General features: G+C 31.4%; 1 protein-coding gene across 1 annotated transcript in view; it reads right to left on the bottom strand.

The window, feature by feature from the left end:
• The window catches only part of LOC111629226 (glycine receptor subunit alpha-2-like), a gene marked incomplete at its 5' end in the record, with an annotated part of 32,034 nt that overhangs the window by 16,996 nt on the left and 975 nt on the right, over positions 1-14,063 (bottom strand). Inside the window, 3 exons of the mRNA XM_023373103.1 lie at positions 6,986-7,068; positions 12,756-12,982; positions 13,051-13,118. Of these exons, the coding sequence (XP_023228871.1) occupies positions 6,986-7,068; positions 12,756-12,982; positions 13,051-13,118 (378 nt within the window). The remainder of the gene's footprint in view (positions 1-6,985; positions 7,069-12,755; positions 12,983-13,050; positions 13,119-14,063) is intronic.

The following is a 14,063-nucleotide window of genomic DNA, read 5'->3' as shown; positions in this document are numbered from 1 at the left end:
ATTTTTAAAAGTTTTTATATTATTAATTATTATAAAATGGCAAAAAGCTTAATATTGAGAGTAGGGATGGGTTTTATAAAAAATTGTAAATTCTAATAATGAGTATAATTGTCATTAAGTCCGACTCTACAGAAGGTACGACACACGATCCCCCTTTATTTCCCCATCCCGTCGATCTTTAACCATAAAAATTTAATAGCATCAATTCCTCTAATACACGAACCTTTCTGCAAAATTTCAGAAATTTTAGACAAAAACACAGGAGTTATTAAGCTTTAAACAGTATGGACAAAATTGTGCCCCCCACGCACTATTATCCATACATATAGAAACCCCCGACTTGTTTTTTTTTTTTCATTTTTTGACGTTTTAAGATAAAAAGTGTAAAATTCTTGGGAGCTCATTTCGATCGATTGCCATACTTTTTCTCTGCCATATATAACAGTGCCGTGAAAGTAAAAATGTTCGAAAAAAGGCAGGTTTGAATGGTAGTTACAATATCTAAGTCACGTCCGTTGTCACATAACACGAAATTTATTTTTAGTCGTACTTGGTTCCACGCTTTACAGAAAGTTTCTGATCGAAAGTCATGGCAATGACTCCCCACCAAGGAAAAATGTTACTGACTGACTGTATATACAGTATACAGGAATCAAAGTTGCCGATTTTCAAAGATCGATTTTTCCGCCCCCGAACGTTTTAAGTAATTTGTAATATCTCATTCGAAAGGTTATTTTTTTCTTAAATTGTGTGCAAAATTTCAAGATTTTGTATAAAGCGGTTGCCGAAATATAAGCAATTGAAAAGTGCAAACATTGACAAAAAAGCTATATTTTCTTCTTCATCCGGCATTGTAAACGCTCGCGCAGGAAAGAAACTGAGTTTAGAAAGCTCAAATTTTAAACTTAAGCCTTTCTCGTTAACCGTGAGGTGTTGGCGAAACTTCCCGGTCGATAGGTGAAAGTTCACGGAATTTCCCATACAGCTATTTCAGTTTTATAGATTAATCTTTTCCCGATTCGAGTTAACCAGGTTCCACTGTATATTATTTGTAAATTAGATATATCACTTGGCTTATAAACATTTTTAAAAATGATTTTACATGTTTCAATCCGAAAATAGTTTATAAAAGATTAAGAGAACTATACCAAACAGCATATGTAAAGTGAAATTTCATTGAAGCAATAGAAAAAATTAATTAATAAAATATAGTAATACTTAAATCAAAGAATGATTATAAACAGCTTATGCAAAATAGATTAATATTTTAAAAATTGCACAAAGATACTATGCTAATAGATACGAATAGAAACTATACTAAAGATACTATACTAAAAATACTAATAGAAAAGCCACATTTTAAGAGTAATATTCCAGCAAGCTGCTTGTACTAAAATGTGAAATCATATGAAAGAAATCAGAAATATCTGGAATGTCATCGTTTCGATGAATCATTATTGATGATTGTTGAAGATTGTTTATTGGGCTGAAATTTGAAAAAAAAAAACTCTAGACAAATAACTTCCCACTGTGTTCATCCATCTGTCTTTCCTTAATCTCGAGAACAAAATTAGATAGTTGAAATCTGAGACAACATATGGAAAGCTTAGAGGCATAAAGCTCCGATTGGCTATATACGAACTTTCGTTATTTCAATTCAAAAGTTTTTCCTGAAAGCAGTTAATAGATGATTGGCACGATTCTATTGTTAAAGAAAAAGTATAATGTACAGTACAGTACAGGGGAAGATACTACATCTAATTTGAGTTGAAGAGCATATATTCTAAATTAAATAAATTAAAAATTGCAACCCGGCATTGTGACGCTGTCACAATAAATAATCGCTCGTTCTTAACTGATATTTCTTGAATCCTCCTCAAGTGATTCTGTTCTCGAAAATTCATTGTGAAGGATGCAATAATGTTTTGCCATCGCTTCCAGATGGCAGTATTGTAAGTAGCTGTTTTTCGGTTTTTCTGCACTTTTTGGGTTGTTGTTTCTTATTAATTAAGAGCTGCATGAGTCACTGAGAGATTTCAGTGCATTTATTAATAACATTGTTGGTTTGCTTTTGTAATTTGTTGATACAGCAAAAGTAACTTATTTATATTTTGATTAGAATTGCAAGTAAACATGTTTTCTTGGCTGCAAAAATGTTTATTATTTAATCTGACATTAATTTATATTTCTCTCGCCAAATTTAGTTATTTCTTGAAGGTGAACACAAAAGGCACCCGTTAGAAGCTCGTGTTACAAAAAATATCTTGAAAAATAAGTTTAATAATGGAATAAGTCCTATTATATTATTTTGTTGTTATTGTGCGTATTAAAAACAACAATAAATAGCATAAAGTTAGTATTAGCCGGTTAATCCTAGCTTTATCCATTTTAAGGGCTATACCAGTAACATGTATATTATAAATAACTTCAAAGACCTGTATTTTAATTATAGAATTAAATTATATTAAGGTAATTTAATTCTATTAAGGTATTATATTAAGAAATTTAGAAAATATACAAATAGTAATAAGCATTTTTTAAAAACTCTTTCCGCCCTGTGGGCACTAAGAGGGCCTCTTTGCAAGCCCATTATGGGTTCGGCCAGGCCCATGATGGGGCTGCCGGGTGGTGAGGGACGGGGCCCGACATATCCGAACAGACCCACCCCCCGAAAATTTCCTGGAGATTTTTCGACCCAGTTCGGATTCGAGCCCGGGACCCCCAGAGCGGTAGGCTGCCACCTTGACCGCTCGGCCAACCGGCCAGTAATAAGAATTATTATGATAATCATTATTATTATTATTATTTATTTTATTTTTCGTTTTCAGCAACACAAAATAAGTTCATACGTATCCATTATGATATTGAATTGTCCTACAATCAAAGGTAGAGTAAACTTCATAAATTATTTGTTATTTTCTATAAGATAACATTACAGTTCTCATTTAGCATAAATAATTTTGCTAGATTTAAAATAATTCGCAAATAATAACAATCATTATACGACCAAATTTTAATAAATAATAGTTGAATTGAATAAAATATTTATTTTGAATAAATCAGTTTTAAATTCACAGAATTATTTTTTTCTTCGTAGAATTTGCGATTTTTAAAATTATGTATCGTATCTTTTGAACTGATTGTTTATTTTGTAATTCAAACGAATAGTTTTAAAATAAAAATTATGATTATAATTTGCAATTTTAAAAATTTGTTGGGCTTCTTAATTGTTTGATTAACTAATAATGGTGAGGTACCCACACGATTAAATAGATGAAGAGAAGGAACAACGCTCACCACTCACTACACATAAAAAAATGGAGCTCTGGATCTCATGAAGTGAAACTGCACTAAGGGATGGTGTAACTACAAGTATCTGTTATTCTTCCTTTCCCTTTATATCCTACCTTCTAATGGAAACATGGCAACTATATGTTGTAAACTTATAAAGGATAATATAGTAAGTAAAGTTTGTTTTATTTCATTCCAAAACATGATGTAAACAATGAAAAATGATATCAACATAAACTGGAAAGACAGAAAACTACTAATGCTTACTCATTTATTTTACACACTTAAAATGACTGAAAGTTAATCAACAATGGGTTTGGTTTGATGGGATAAAGAAGTAAGATATGCCAATAGGAAAGACTTTTTATGAGAAAACTGGCTCTTATTAGACACGTGAAGTAAACCAGATAAACTCCATGCGGCTAGCCAGTTAATGTCGCTCAAGGGCCGAGTTCTGCCTATATTCCTAGAAAGCGATATCATTTTGTTAAAACTCTTTCCGTCCTACTGACTGTAAAGATTTTTTTCAAGCCCATCGTGGATTCAGCCAGGACCGTAATAGAGAGACCGGGTGGCGAAAAAGAGGACCACACAGAGAATCAAGAAATATTTCGCATTTAATAAATTCACAAAAATAAACTGGTGTAGCCCACTGGGCGGTTCTGCACTGGCGAGTTATGTAAATTTAAGCATTTTGGTTAAACCGTTAAGCAGTTAACACTGTGATATAAAACAAAATTAAAGCAAAAGCATGCTTAAAATAGAGTTAGAATTTCGTATATTTATATCGTAATATCAGTAGAGATAATAACTTTTAACATTTAAATTACTATTTATAGAAATGATTTTAAGAATAAATAATAAAAAAAGAATGATGTCATTGTAATGTGGATCTGACACCCGCCAAATAACTTAGTCGCCTAATCTGATCAATATTAAACTGATACTTAATCTGATCAAGAAAGTCATGCTAAAGTTCCCTTCAAGTTTTTTTCTGTTTAATTTAATAAAATGTCAAGGTCTCCTTATCGTCCTTTCCTAAATCTGCCCCTGTGAATTGCCAGCACACGACCAAGTACTAGTGTTCAATGGTTTTATTGGCTACACTGGTGGCACATAGGCAACAAGTCAGAATTTTAAAGAATTGCGGTTTTTACCTACAGATTACACCTATCAAATTTCAAATCTATAAAAATTCTCATAAATTTATCTACGAACTTATTAAGAATTATCATCTATTTTGTTTAAATTTTCCAAAATAAATTCATAAAATAAAAAATTAAATTTAGGAATAACAATCTTAATTATTTATATCAAAATTTTCCTTTAATAAATTATAAAATTCTTTAAATATTCTTTACTTTTTATGCATTTCAAATGAGCTTTTATAAACCAGTATACGCAGATAACAATTTTAAAAATGTTTTACCTGCTTTAATTTATAATTTTTTTTATTAGTTATACAGGTATATAAAGTAAATTGTCATTGATCTTTAGCTCGATGTCAATTTATATTTTATTACTAGTTTTATTAAATGCTCTTATCATTTTAGCATTATAGAAAAATCATTTTTGATATAATCAAAACAACTTAATGCACGCAGAGGACATCGATCCAGAAGTAAACGCAAATATAATCTTCAACTTTTACATTTATAAATCATCAGAAAACGATACTTAATTTGAAATATTAGTATTAGACAAACATCAGAAGAATACATATAGTTAGTGTTTAAGATTTTTTGGTTGATTGGTGTAAATCACAATCATGTTTTAGGATATATGCTAATTAGCGGAGGGCCCGATCCAGAATGGGGTAAAACATATTTTATCTGTTTTTATTATTCAAATTCATTTTTTATCAACTAGTAGATCACTACAATTATGAGCTTCGAAATAATATGACCATTTTCTATTGTGCTAAAATGGGGTCAGTAAATAAAATGTTATAAAATATGTTCACTCTACGCTATTGTAATTATGAATTCAAGTATATTTTCATTTATTAAAATCAAAATAAAGGACAAAATTCGGTTGGATGCATCTTAAATTTGAGATATTCAAAAATCTGTATGAGAATTTTACCTCTTTCCGTTTTATTATTGTAATTCACGCATGTTATCAGTCGGTTGCCGTTATCAAAATTAGCAGGTTCAAAAACATACGAGCTTGAAAATGCATAAAAACGAACTTAAAAATTTTGCTTCTTATAATGCGAATTTTGTTGTCATCATTATCTTGTACATAGGCCTTTTAAAGCTCTCTTTTCGTGCTATCAGCCTCAACATCTGGTTGTTAGTATGCAAATGTTATTAGTTATTATCAATCTTAACCAACGCTTTAATTAAACATTAAACGTTAATCGTTTTAATCGCTACGTGCCTCAAACATAAAAATTTAAATTGTTAGCGTTATTCTAGGTGTTGTTGAAGTTTATATCAGACAAAATATTGGATGAATTACACACCTTTAAATTGTATTTTTAAATTTTTAAATTCTAGTTTAATTTACTTATTCTACTTAAGTTTATCAGTCGATTATTGTTATCAGTTTAGATCATTCTAATTTATATAAGAAACCAGTCAAATAAATTTGGTGTCGTAAATGTTGCGTGCACAATAAACCAACATGCAATACTCCCAAATGGTTTACTATTGATGTAAGAAAATAGACATATGCAGTATATCGATATATTTTATTTCATGAAATTATTCTTCTAATTCTGAACTTTTATAAAACTTTAATGTTTCTATTATTATCTAAACATTATGATTAATTTTTAATCGATCGATCAAACAAAAAACGCATTTTAGTTTGGTATACGCCTAATTCCAAATATGTACTTGTACACTTGCATTCGTTTTTATTGTATTTTGTTTACTATCCGAAAAAAATATAGTTTACTTTTATGTTATACAAAAGTATAAATTCCGCCATTTTAGTCTATTTATTCTAATGAAAAAAACCTTCAATTTAATCAGTGGATATTGATGATTTGCCAAGAATCCATAGTTATCTATAAATAATATTGGTGTTTTAATATTATGGATATAAACAGTTATTCAGAGATTTTCATATCTGAAATTTCTATCTTTTAGTCCATATATTCAATACTTTTTTGTATATGGAACATACATAGTTCATATTATAAAAAATTATGACGATAGAAATTGAAAATGTTCATTCTTAAATCGTCAATAATATATATAAAAATCTGCTGTTTTATGCAGATTTTTATTACTTCTTCTCTGATACATTCTCTTTTATATTGGTGCCTTACAATGGGGTCGGCAGCATAAAGAGATATAAAATAAAAGACTTGTTGCTTGTTAAAATAGCTTTAGTAAAACTGAATAAGCATGCCAATGATGTATTCCGTTTCAAATGAAACGGACTATCGCATTGACTTGATTATGGATTAGGTTAGGTTAGCTGCAGCTAACCTAACTTAACCTAACTTAATGTAGCTGCTTTACCAGACAAAACGCCCAATGATTAAGCCCATTATAAACAAGCCCAGTTCACAATAGGTCGGTTCAGACTGTAATGGGACTGATTGTGGCAGGTAATATAGTTTAAATGTGCCGTTAATCAATCAAGCACGAATTCATTATTGTCTTATAATAAAATGCAACAATATATTTTATTATATTCAACAGAAATGGTAATTTTAATATTTTAAAAAGCTACTTACGACTTTGCATGAATATTGAGCACGTCTGAGTATCGTGTGGAAAATAATGCAAATCCATATTACAACTAAAAAGTTGGGTTATTCTGAAATTAGATAATAATTTTTAATTTTATAAGTATTATCGATAATCAAAAGAATATGTATAAAGTACTAGATCCAAATAATATTACATTAATTAACCAATGCAAAATTTAGCAGTTGAAACCGCTCTTTTCTTACTGCGCGGTGGTCAAGATTATTGGTAATTTTAAGTGTTGAAAACAGCAGTTAAATGAAAAAAATTGATTTTTAATGCCAAAGTAGCTAAAGTGCTATATTAACTTTTAAAAAACTTTTTTCGTAGCTAGAAGAAATATTATAGAAAAGTTACAAATTTATAGCTAAATCGGTAACAATATTTGTTTGCCTACCATCCAACTAGGAGCCCTACTAGCCTCTACTGCAGTGTTTCCCAACGTGGGTCCCACGCCCCACAGGGGGCAATTGGAATCGAAAATGGACTCGTCCACAGTTTAAGTTCACCGTATATATTAGGGGGCATAAGAATTTTAGAAAGGCTTAGGTGGGGCATAGCACAAAAAAGGTTGCTCTACTGCGTTACTGCATTATTTTTACAGTAGTAAATTGATTATATAAACGTTCAAGAATACTTGAATAATTTATACTTGAAGATTTAGCAAAGAAAAACAAAAATAATAATTTTCCGTAATAATGTTAAATATCAGAAAAACAAAAATGGATTTATTTAAGAAATCAGCTGCGTGGTTTAACTTCTCAAGTCAAATACCTGGGAATATAATTTAACTAAAATAATTTTCTGTTTTGTCATAAACAAATAATTCACATTTCAAAGTTTAAAATATTTAATTTAGTAAAATAAATGGCCAAATTAAAAAGTACGAATATTAGAATTTATTTTAAAATGTTTATGTCAACAGGCCTTCTTAGTGTCCACAGAGCGAAAGAAGTTTCTAAAAAATCCTGATACTGATTGTCTTCAGTATTGTATTCTTCTCCTATTTGAGCTCTTAGTTTTTTTATATCAAATAGAAAAAATGCAATTATTGCTCATATGAAAACTCTTCTGTTTGGAACATGGAATTCCAGACTATTATTTGAATGCAATTGGTTTAATACATTTCCTTTTTTTGATAAAGCATACTGAGAAATTTCATAGAAAAATAAAAAAGTTCCATGTAAAAAGTAAATGATTACCCAATTATTGTGAAGTTAGTGTGTGTCGCAAGATTTTGTTTACTCTCTTTAAAGCTTAATTATTCCTGTGCTTTATGTCGGAAATTTGTGAAATTCTGCAGGAAGATTTGTTTATTAGAAGGATTGATGCTATTAAATTTTGGTGATTAAAGGTCGACGGGATGGGGAGATAAGAGGGTCGTGACATCTCTAGTAGGGTCAGATTTAAATTAATGACGATTTTATTTATTAGCATTTACAATTTTTTATAAAACTCGTCCCTACCCTCAAAATTAAGCTTTTTGCCATTTTGTAATAGTTAAAAATATAACAAGTTTTTAAAATAAAATATCATAGCAGATAGTGCCACCGAATGTTGTCGGAAAAGTTAAGCAACTCGTTGATGGATTTTTTTCATATATCGTGTGTTCGTCAATACCCACAATGGGAGAGACCGAATGGTTAAGGTATTTAAAAGATTGGGTCTAACATTATAACTGATTCTCCATCGAAATACTGTTATTACGCGTAATTAACCATTTAATTTATTTATTTTCATTTCATTTTTCATTTAAAGTTCATTGTTAGATCTGAATGCACTCGTTTTTATAATTTTGAATAATATTTATAAGCAACTGTTTTAATAAAAAAAAAAAGAAATAATCCGAGCTTTCAAATAGTAAGAATGGATTGTGTTATAAAAACATGATATAAAATGATAAGTTTCTATGGATACGTAATCAATAAAGTACAATATAAATACTATGTCATTTGTTTTTCTAAAAATACAAATAGCTTATATCAACAATAGGGTTGCCAGATTATTCTATTAATGAATTAAACATGCAGTTAGGCTTTTGAACTCAAAGGTTCCAAAAATATATACTAAACTGTATTCATTTTCCTCAAATTAGCTGGTATTTGAACTGGAATATGTTAATTGACTCGTTACTTGGCTACTAATGTTATTTACTAAAAAAGTTATTATATGATAGAAACTGCGATAAAAAAAATTTAGTTATAAAAATAATTTCACATTTATTGAAATTTACTTGGGTGTTTGATCAACACCAATGGGCTGACCACATGGAGTTTTCCGTGTCTATAATCATCGCTAAACCCGATGTAATATAGCTAATCACCAAACATATGCCGTAAATCCATCGGGCTAGTTTTAAGGATAATTACTAAATAAATTAAGTAATTAATTTGGCACTAGAGGTAAGCGTTAGGCGCCATCTCTTATTAATATTAATAATTATAAATAAATTAATTAATTTAAATAATTTAGAACCGCTGGGAGAAAAAATCGGCCCGGAGCGGGACTCGAACCCACAACTCCTGCTTACCGTGCAGATGCGTTGCCAGTTACGCTATCCGGACCTCCGAACCGATCTCCTCTTCCAGCGTATAACTATGTAACCATCGACGGTTATTACAATGCCGGCTGGGGACACATTCAGTGCCCACGTCCTACTCCTATAAGGCACTCAACCGGCCATCGCAAGCCCCGGCAAGGCGTAATATATATAATCATCGCTAAACCCGATGTAATATAGCTAATCACCAAACATATGCCGTAAATCCATNGAAGAGGAGATCGGATCGGAGGTCCGGATAGCGTAACTGGCAACGCATCTGCACGGTAAGCAGGAGTTGTGGGGTTCGAGTCCCGCTCCGGGCCGATTTTTCTCCCAGCGGTTCTAAATTATTTAAATTAATTAATTTATTTATAATTATTAATATTAATAAGAGATGGCGCCTAACGCTTACCTCTAGTGCCAAATTAATTACGTAATTTATTTAGTAATTAGCCTTAAAACTAGCCCGATGGATTTACGGCATATGTTTGGTGATTAGTTTTCCGTGTCTAAAGCACGTGTCCAAATCTTTCATGACTAAATACGGACCACTTTTCTTTAAATGTCATCCCAGGAGAGTTGCCTTGTCCCATCAACCCAATTCACTCTACATGTTTTTAGTCTCATATCGGGAAGATGTAAGCTTTGTTTACTAAAGATGATTGGTTTTTCATACTTATATAGAAGCTGGAGCATTTAATGGAACTAGTTTGAAACCATTAAAGTTTTTAGAACCATAAACTTTTAAATCTTCCAAACACTGGACTCTTACTTTCTTATTTGGAATATTCTGTGAAAATGGATCCAATCTTCAACAAGATATTAGAGTGCAGTTAACGTCAATTTTCCCCTTACATAAAAAAGCTATTAGTGTAAGCGGAGAAGAAGGAATTGATTCTAAAGATGAACAATATTATACAGTTATCATACGTGAGAATTAAATTCGAATTTAATTTCATTAAGACTGATCGAAATCAATTTGTTTAAGCAATATCTAGCAGATGACGTTAAAAATTTGATGCATTCTTCTATGGAAAATAAATTAACCTAATTATATTTTATAATATCTTTAATGAATAATGAACGCTAACGTTCATGATATTTTTCAAATATGTATAATCTGGCCGATGTCATGACAAAACTGGTATTTTGAATTTCGATCTATGGGTTGAGATATTCGAGGTCAAAGTTCGTCATGTAAAATCTTTGGGTCGATTGCCGTTGGAAGCAGGTCGCGTGCTACATGTCACTCGAGTTTCCGATTGCTGTCAATTTAGTGATCTCTACAATAATTTTTTATTTTATAGTTACAAGTTAGATCAGTTTTAAAAGTTTTTTCTCACAGTTTTAGTTTTATATGCTGCAGTGCTCATTTTCGTTTTTCTAGGAAACCTGGACCAACTACTATACCAGTGTTCAGTAGTGGTATCTACAAGGCTAGTGGACATTTTACATTAGGGACACATCCAATCTAAATTCGACTCTGATTTTATACTAGGACTATTCGTAAATTTTATAAAATATTTTGCTTACGAGAAGTAATACTTTTTATGTTTATCATATATTTAAAATCAAATATTCTATATAAAACTAGTAGCCCGGGACGCCCCCTAGTGGGCGTTTTAGCAGTATTACAAATTCCTATAAGGCATGTTTAATGCACTTAATATATATAAATGTATACAACTGTTTCTTTGGTCGTTGATGAAACAGGCTATGTCATCGACTTTCTTATCTAGTTGTATTAAGGCTACTTTACCAGGCAACGCTCCCATTATTTAAGCTATTTCTTAAGTGAATAGTATAGTATTTGTATACAGGAGTGTATCCGAAATATTTTAAAGAAGGGCGGCTAAAACATTTTGCCTTTTTTTTTAAATATAATTTTGCAAATTCATTATTGCTTACTTTAGCTTTTGTCTCGGATTGTCAAACCCGGCTTTCACAACCCGCTATTATTGTGGTCGTAACCGAACCCACAATGAGCATAGAATAAAGGATTTCTAGTGCCCGCAGGGTAAAAAGAGTTTTAAAAAAATCCCTGAAACTCTTAGTTATCTCAATTTATTTATTAAAAATCATTTTAATATTTAAAAAATCTAGCAACGAGTTGCGTAACCCTCCGGCCATTATGAGATTTTATTTTAAAAATAGCATTCGTATTACAGTAGAACCTCGAAAACTCGGCTCTCGATAACCCGGCACTCCGGATAACTCGGCCACACCCTGGCAGGGCAAAAAAATCCTTAGTTAATTAATTTTCATTATAGACAGCTTTATAAAAGTATAAAAGCTCTCATAAAGTATTTTTCTGAGGTCTGTCTTATCAGGTAAATTACTGTACACAGTGTATTCATTAATTTTCATTTTCATGTAGTAAAGGCTCTATGCCTTCATAAAGGACGTACTTTTCCTTCGTTTAAGGGTATTTGGGCAGTTTATTCTCTGTTATATTCTCAAGTAAACAATACATACAAGTTCAGTACAGTATTTTCTGAGGAAACACTCGTACTTATTTTTTTTAACCCCATTCCCGATAACCCGGCATTTTCACAAACTCGGCCACCCTTCGGTCCACATTAGGCCGAGTTTTCGAGGTTCTACTGTATTAATCAAACTAACTAAAATTGTATGTGGCGCTATCTGTTATGAGATTTTTTTATAAAAAATTTATATATTTTTAGTTATTATAAAATAGAAAAATACTTAATTTTGAGGGTAGAAATGAGTTTTATAAAACACTGTAAATGCTAACAACAAATAAAATCTTTAAGTCTGATTCCTCGCGAGATATGATACGTGACCACCTCTATCTCTCTTCTCTAGACCCTTGACCTTTCAGCATCAAAATTTCTCTAGCTCTATCTCTATCTCTAGACCCTTGACCTTTCAGCATCAAAATTTAATAGTATTAATGCCCCTTATATACAAGCCACCATGCCAAATTTCGTTTCTTTATCTTCATCCTGTCCTGAGATATTAATTAAGAGAAATAGATGCCACAACACACACACATATATGCATATCCACGGAATTTTAGCCATTTTTTGACTTTTTTTGGGTTCCGGGAGTCTCAAAAAGTGAAGATTTGCAAAAAATTCAAACAGTCAAATTTGACACGATTACCATACGAGACCCTTTGTAATGTATACATGAAAGTAAAAATGAAATTACTTTATTAATCAACAAACATGATGATAAAAAAACTTTCTAACCTTGCCATAAAAAGAACAGTCGAATCATTCGATAATTTTAAAAACATATATGGAATAATATCTCCATCTAATCTTCCGTCTAACGAATTCTTAAAGTATGTATCAGGTGTCCATATTTTATTCCTCCACTCTGGATTCAATATGACTGTAGATGAGTTACTTGTCTTCGGAAACTTAAGTCTTCTGTCTTTCCATTTAAATTGAATAAATAAATCGGCCCAATATGTCTGAATATAAAAATAATTCTTAGGAAACGTCGTGGGTTATTAAAAATATGAGAAAAAACTCAACTTACCATTTCCGATTCATCCAGGGAACGAATATTTATTATAATAATCTTTACTGCAACAACTGTTGGCTTTCCTAAATTTTTGTTTATTAGTAATTTATCTGTTAATAAATATACTGGGTAATTGTAGTTAAAGTATCCCTATTTAACATTGACTGGAGAAATATTTGGCAGTCTAAATGAAACCACATTTGATATGGTGATATTTCGGAAGATGAATAAGACGTTTCCGTAAAAAATTACTAAAGTTCATCACTAAGGCACTTTTGGCACTTTGGATTTTAATTTGTATGATTCTTGGTTATTAAAACACGTAAAAAGCATGGTTTACGAGGGTCATGTTGCAAATTTTGCAGCCTCGAAAGATAGTATTACACTGCTTGTAAGTATCACACAGGATCTTTCTTTCTTCTTCTCAGATGTTGATATGGAGATTTTAGCTGATATAGGCTCTTTCTCCGACAGACATTTGGTTATGATTGCTATGCGACCGATTAGCCAGCCGTATCCGAACGGCCTATACGTGCGCGCGGGAAATAATGCCTTCCGGGAGGACTTTTATGGGGAACTGGCCTCCTATTCAGTCGTTATTGGCAAGGAGAAAACCCGGAAAACTCCAAGCAGCCAGCCTGTCCGATCGCGGCGCGAATCCACGACCGAACCTCCCAGTGTTTAGGGTCTGGTCACCGCTATGAGCATCATACAGGATCAATCAGGGTTGACCGTTAAATACACTATTCATCGTCTTCAGGTTTTACATCTTCTGAATGGGAATCATAGTGACCAGTATCCCCTACATCACTGGAGTCCCTGTATATCATGAGTATCTTGTACAAAGAAAATGGTTGTTTCTGATAGCGCCTTAAATGAGGAAATGTCACCACACCACAGAATTGGACTGTTAACCCCACTAAAAAGCGTTGAACAAGGAGTACTTTAATTACAATCATCCCGTGTATATATATTTATATTTTAATATATTAAATATATATATATATATAGATAGATATTTAATATAT

This window comes from Centruroides sculpturatus, unplaced genomic scaffold (genome assembly GCF_000671375.1).
Source record: "Centruroides sculpturatus isolate CEXI.00-Female unplaced genomic scaffold, Cexi_2.0 scaffold429, whole genome shotgun sequence".
NCBI classification, from domain to species: domain Eukaryota; kingdom Metazoa; phylum Arthropoda; class Arachnida; order Scorpiones; family Buthidae; genus Centruroides; species Centruroides sculpturatus.
The sequence above is the reverse complement of the archived record's forward strand: the minus strand, read 5'-3'. Positions and strand labels throughout refer to the sequence as shown.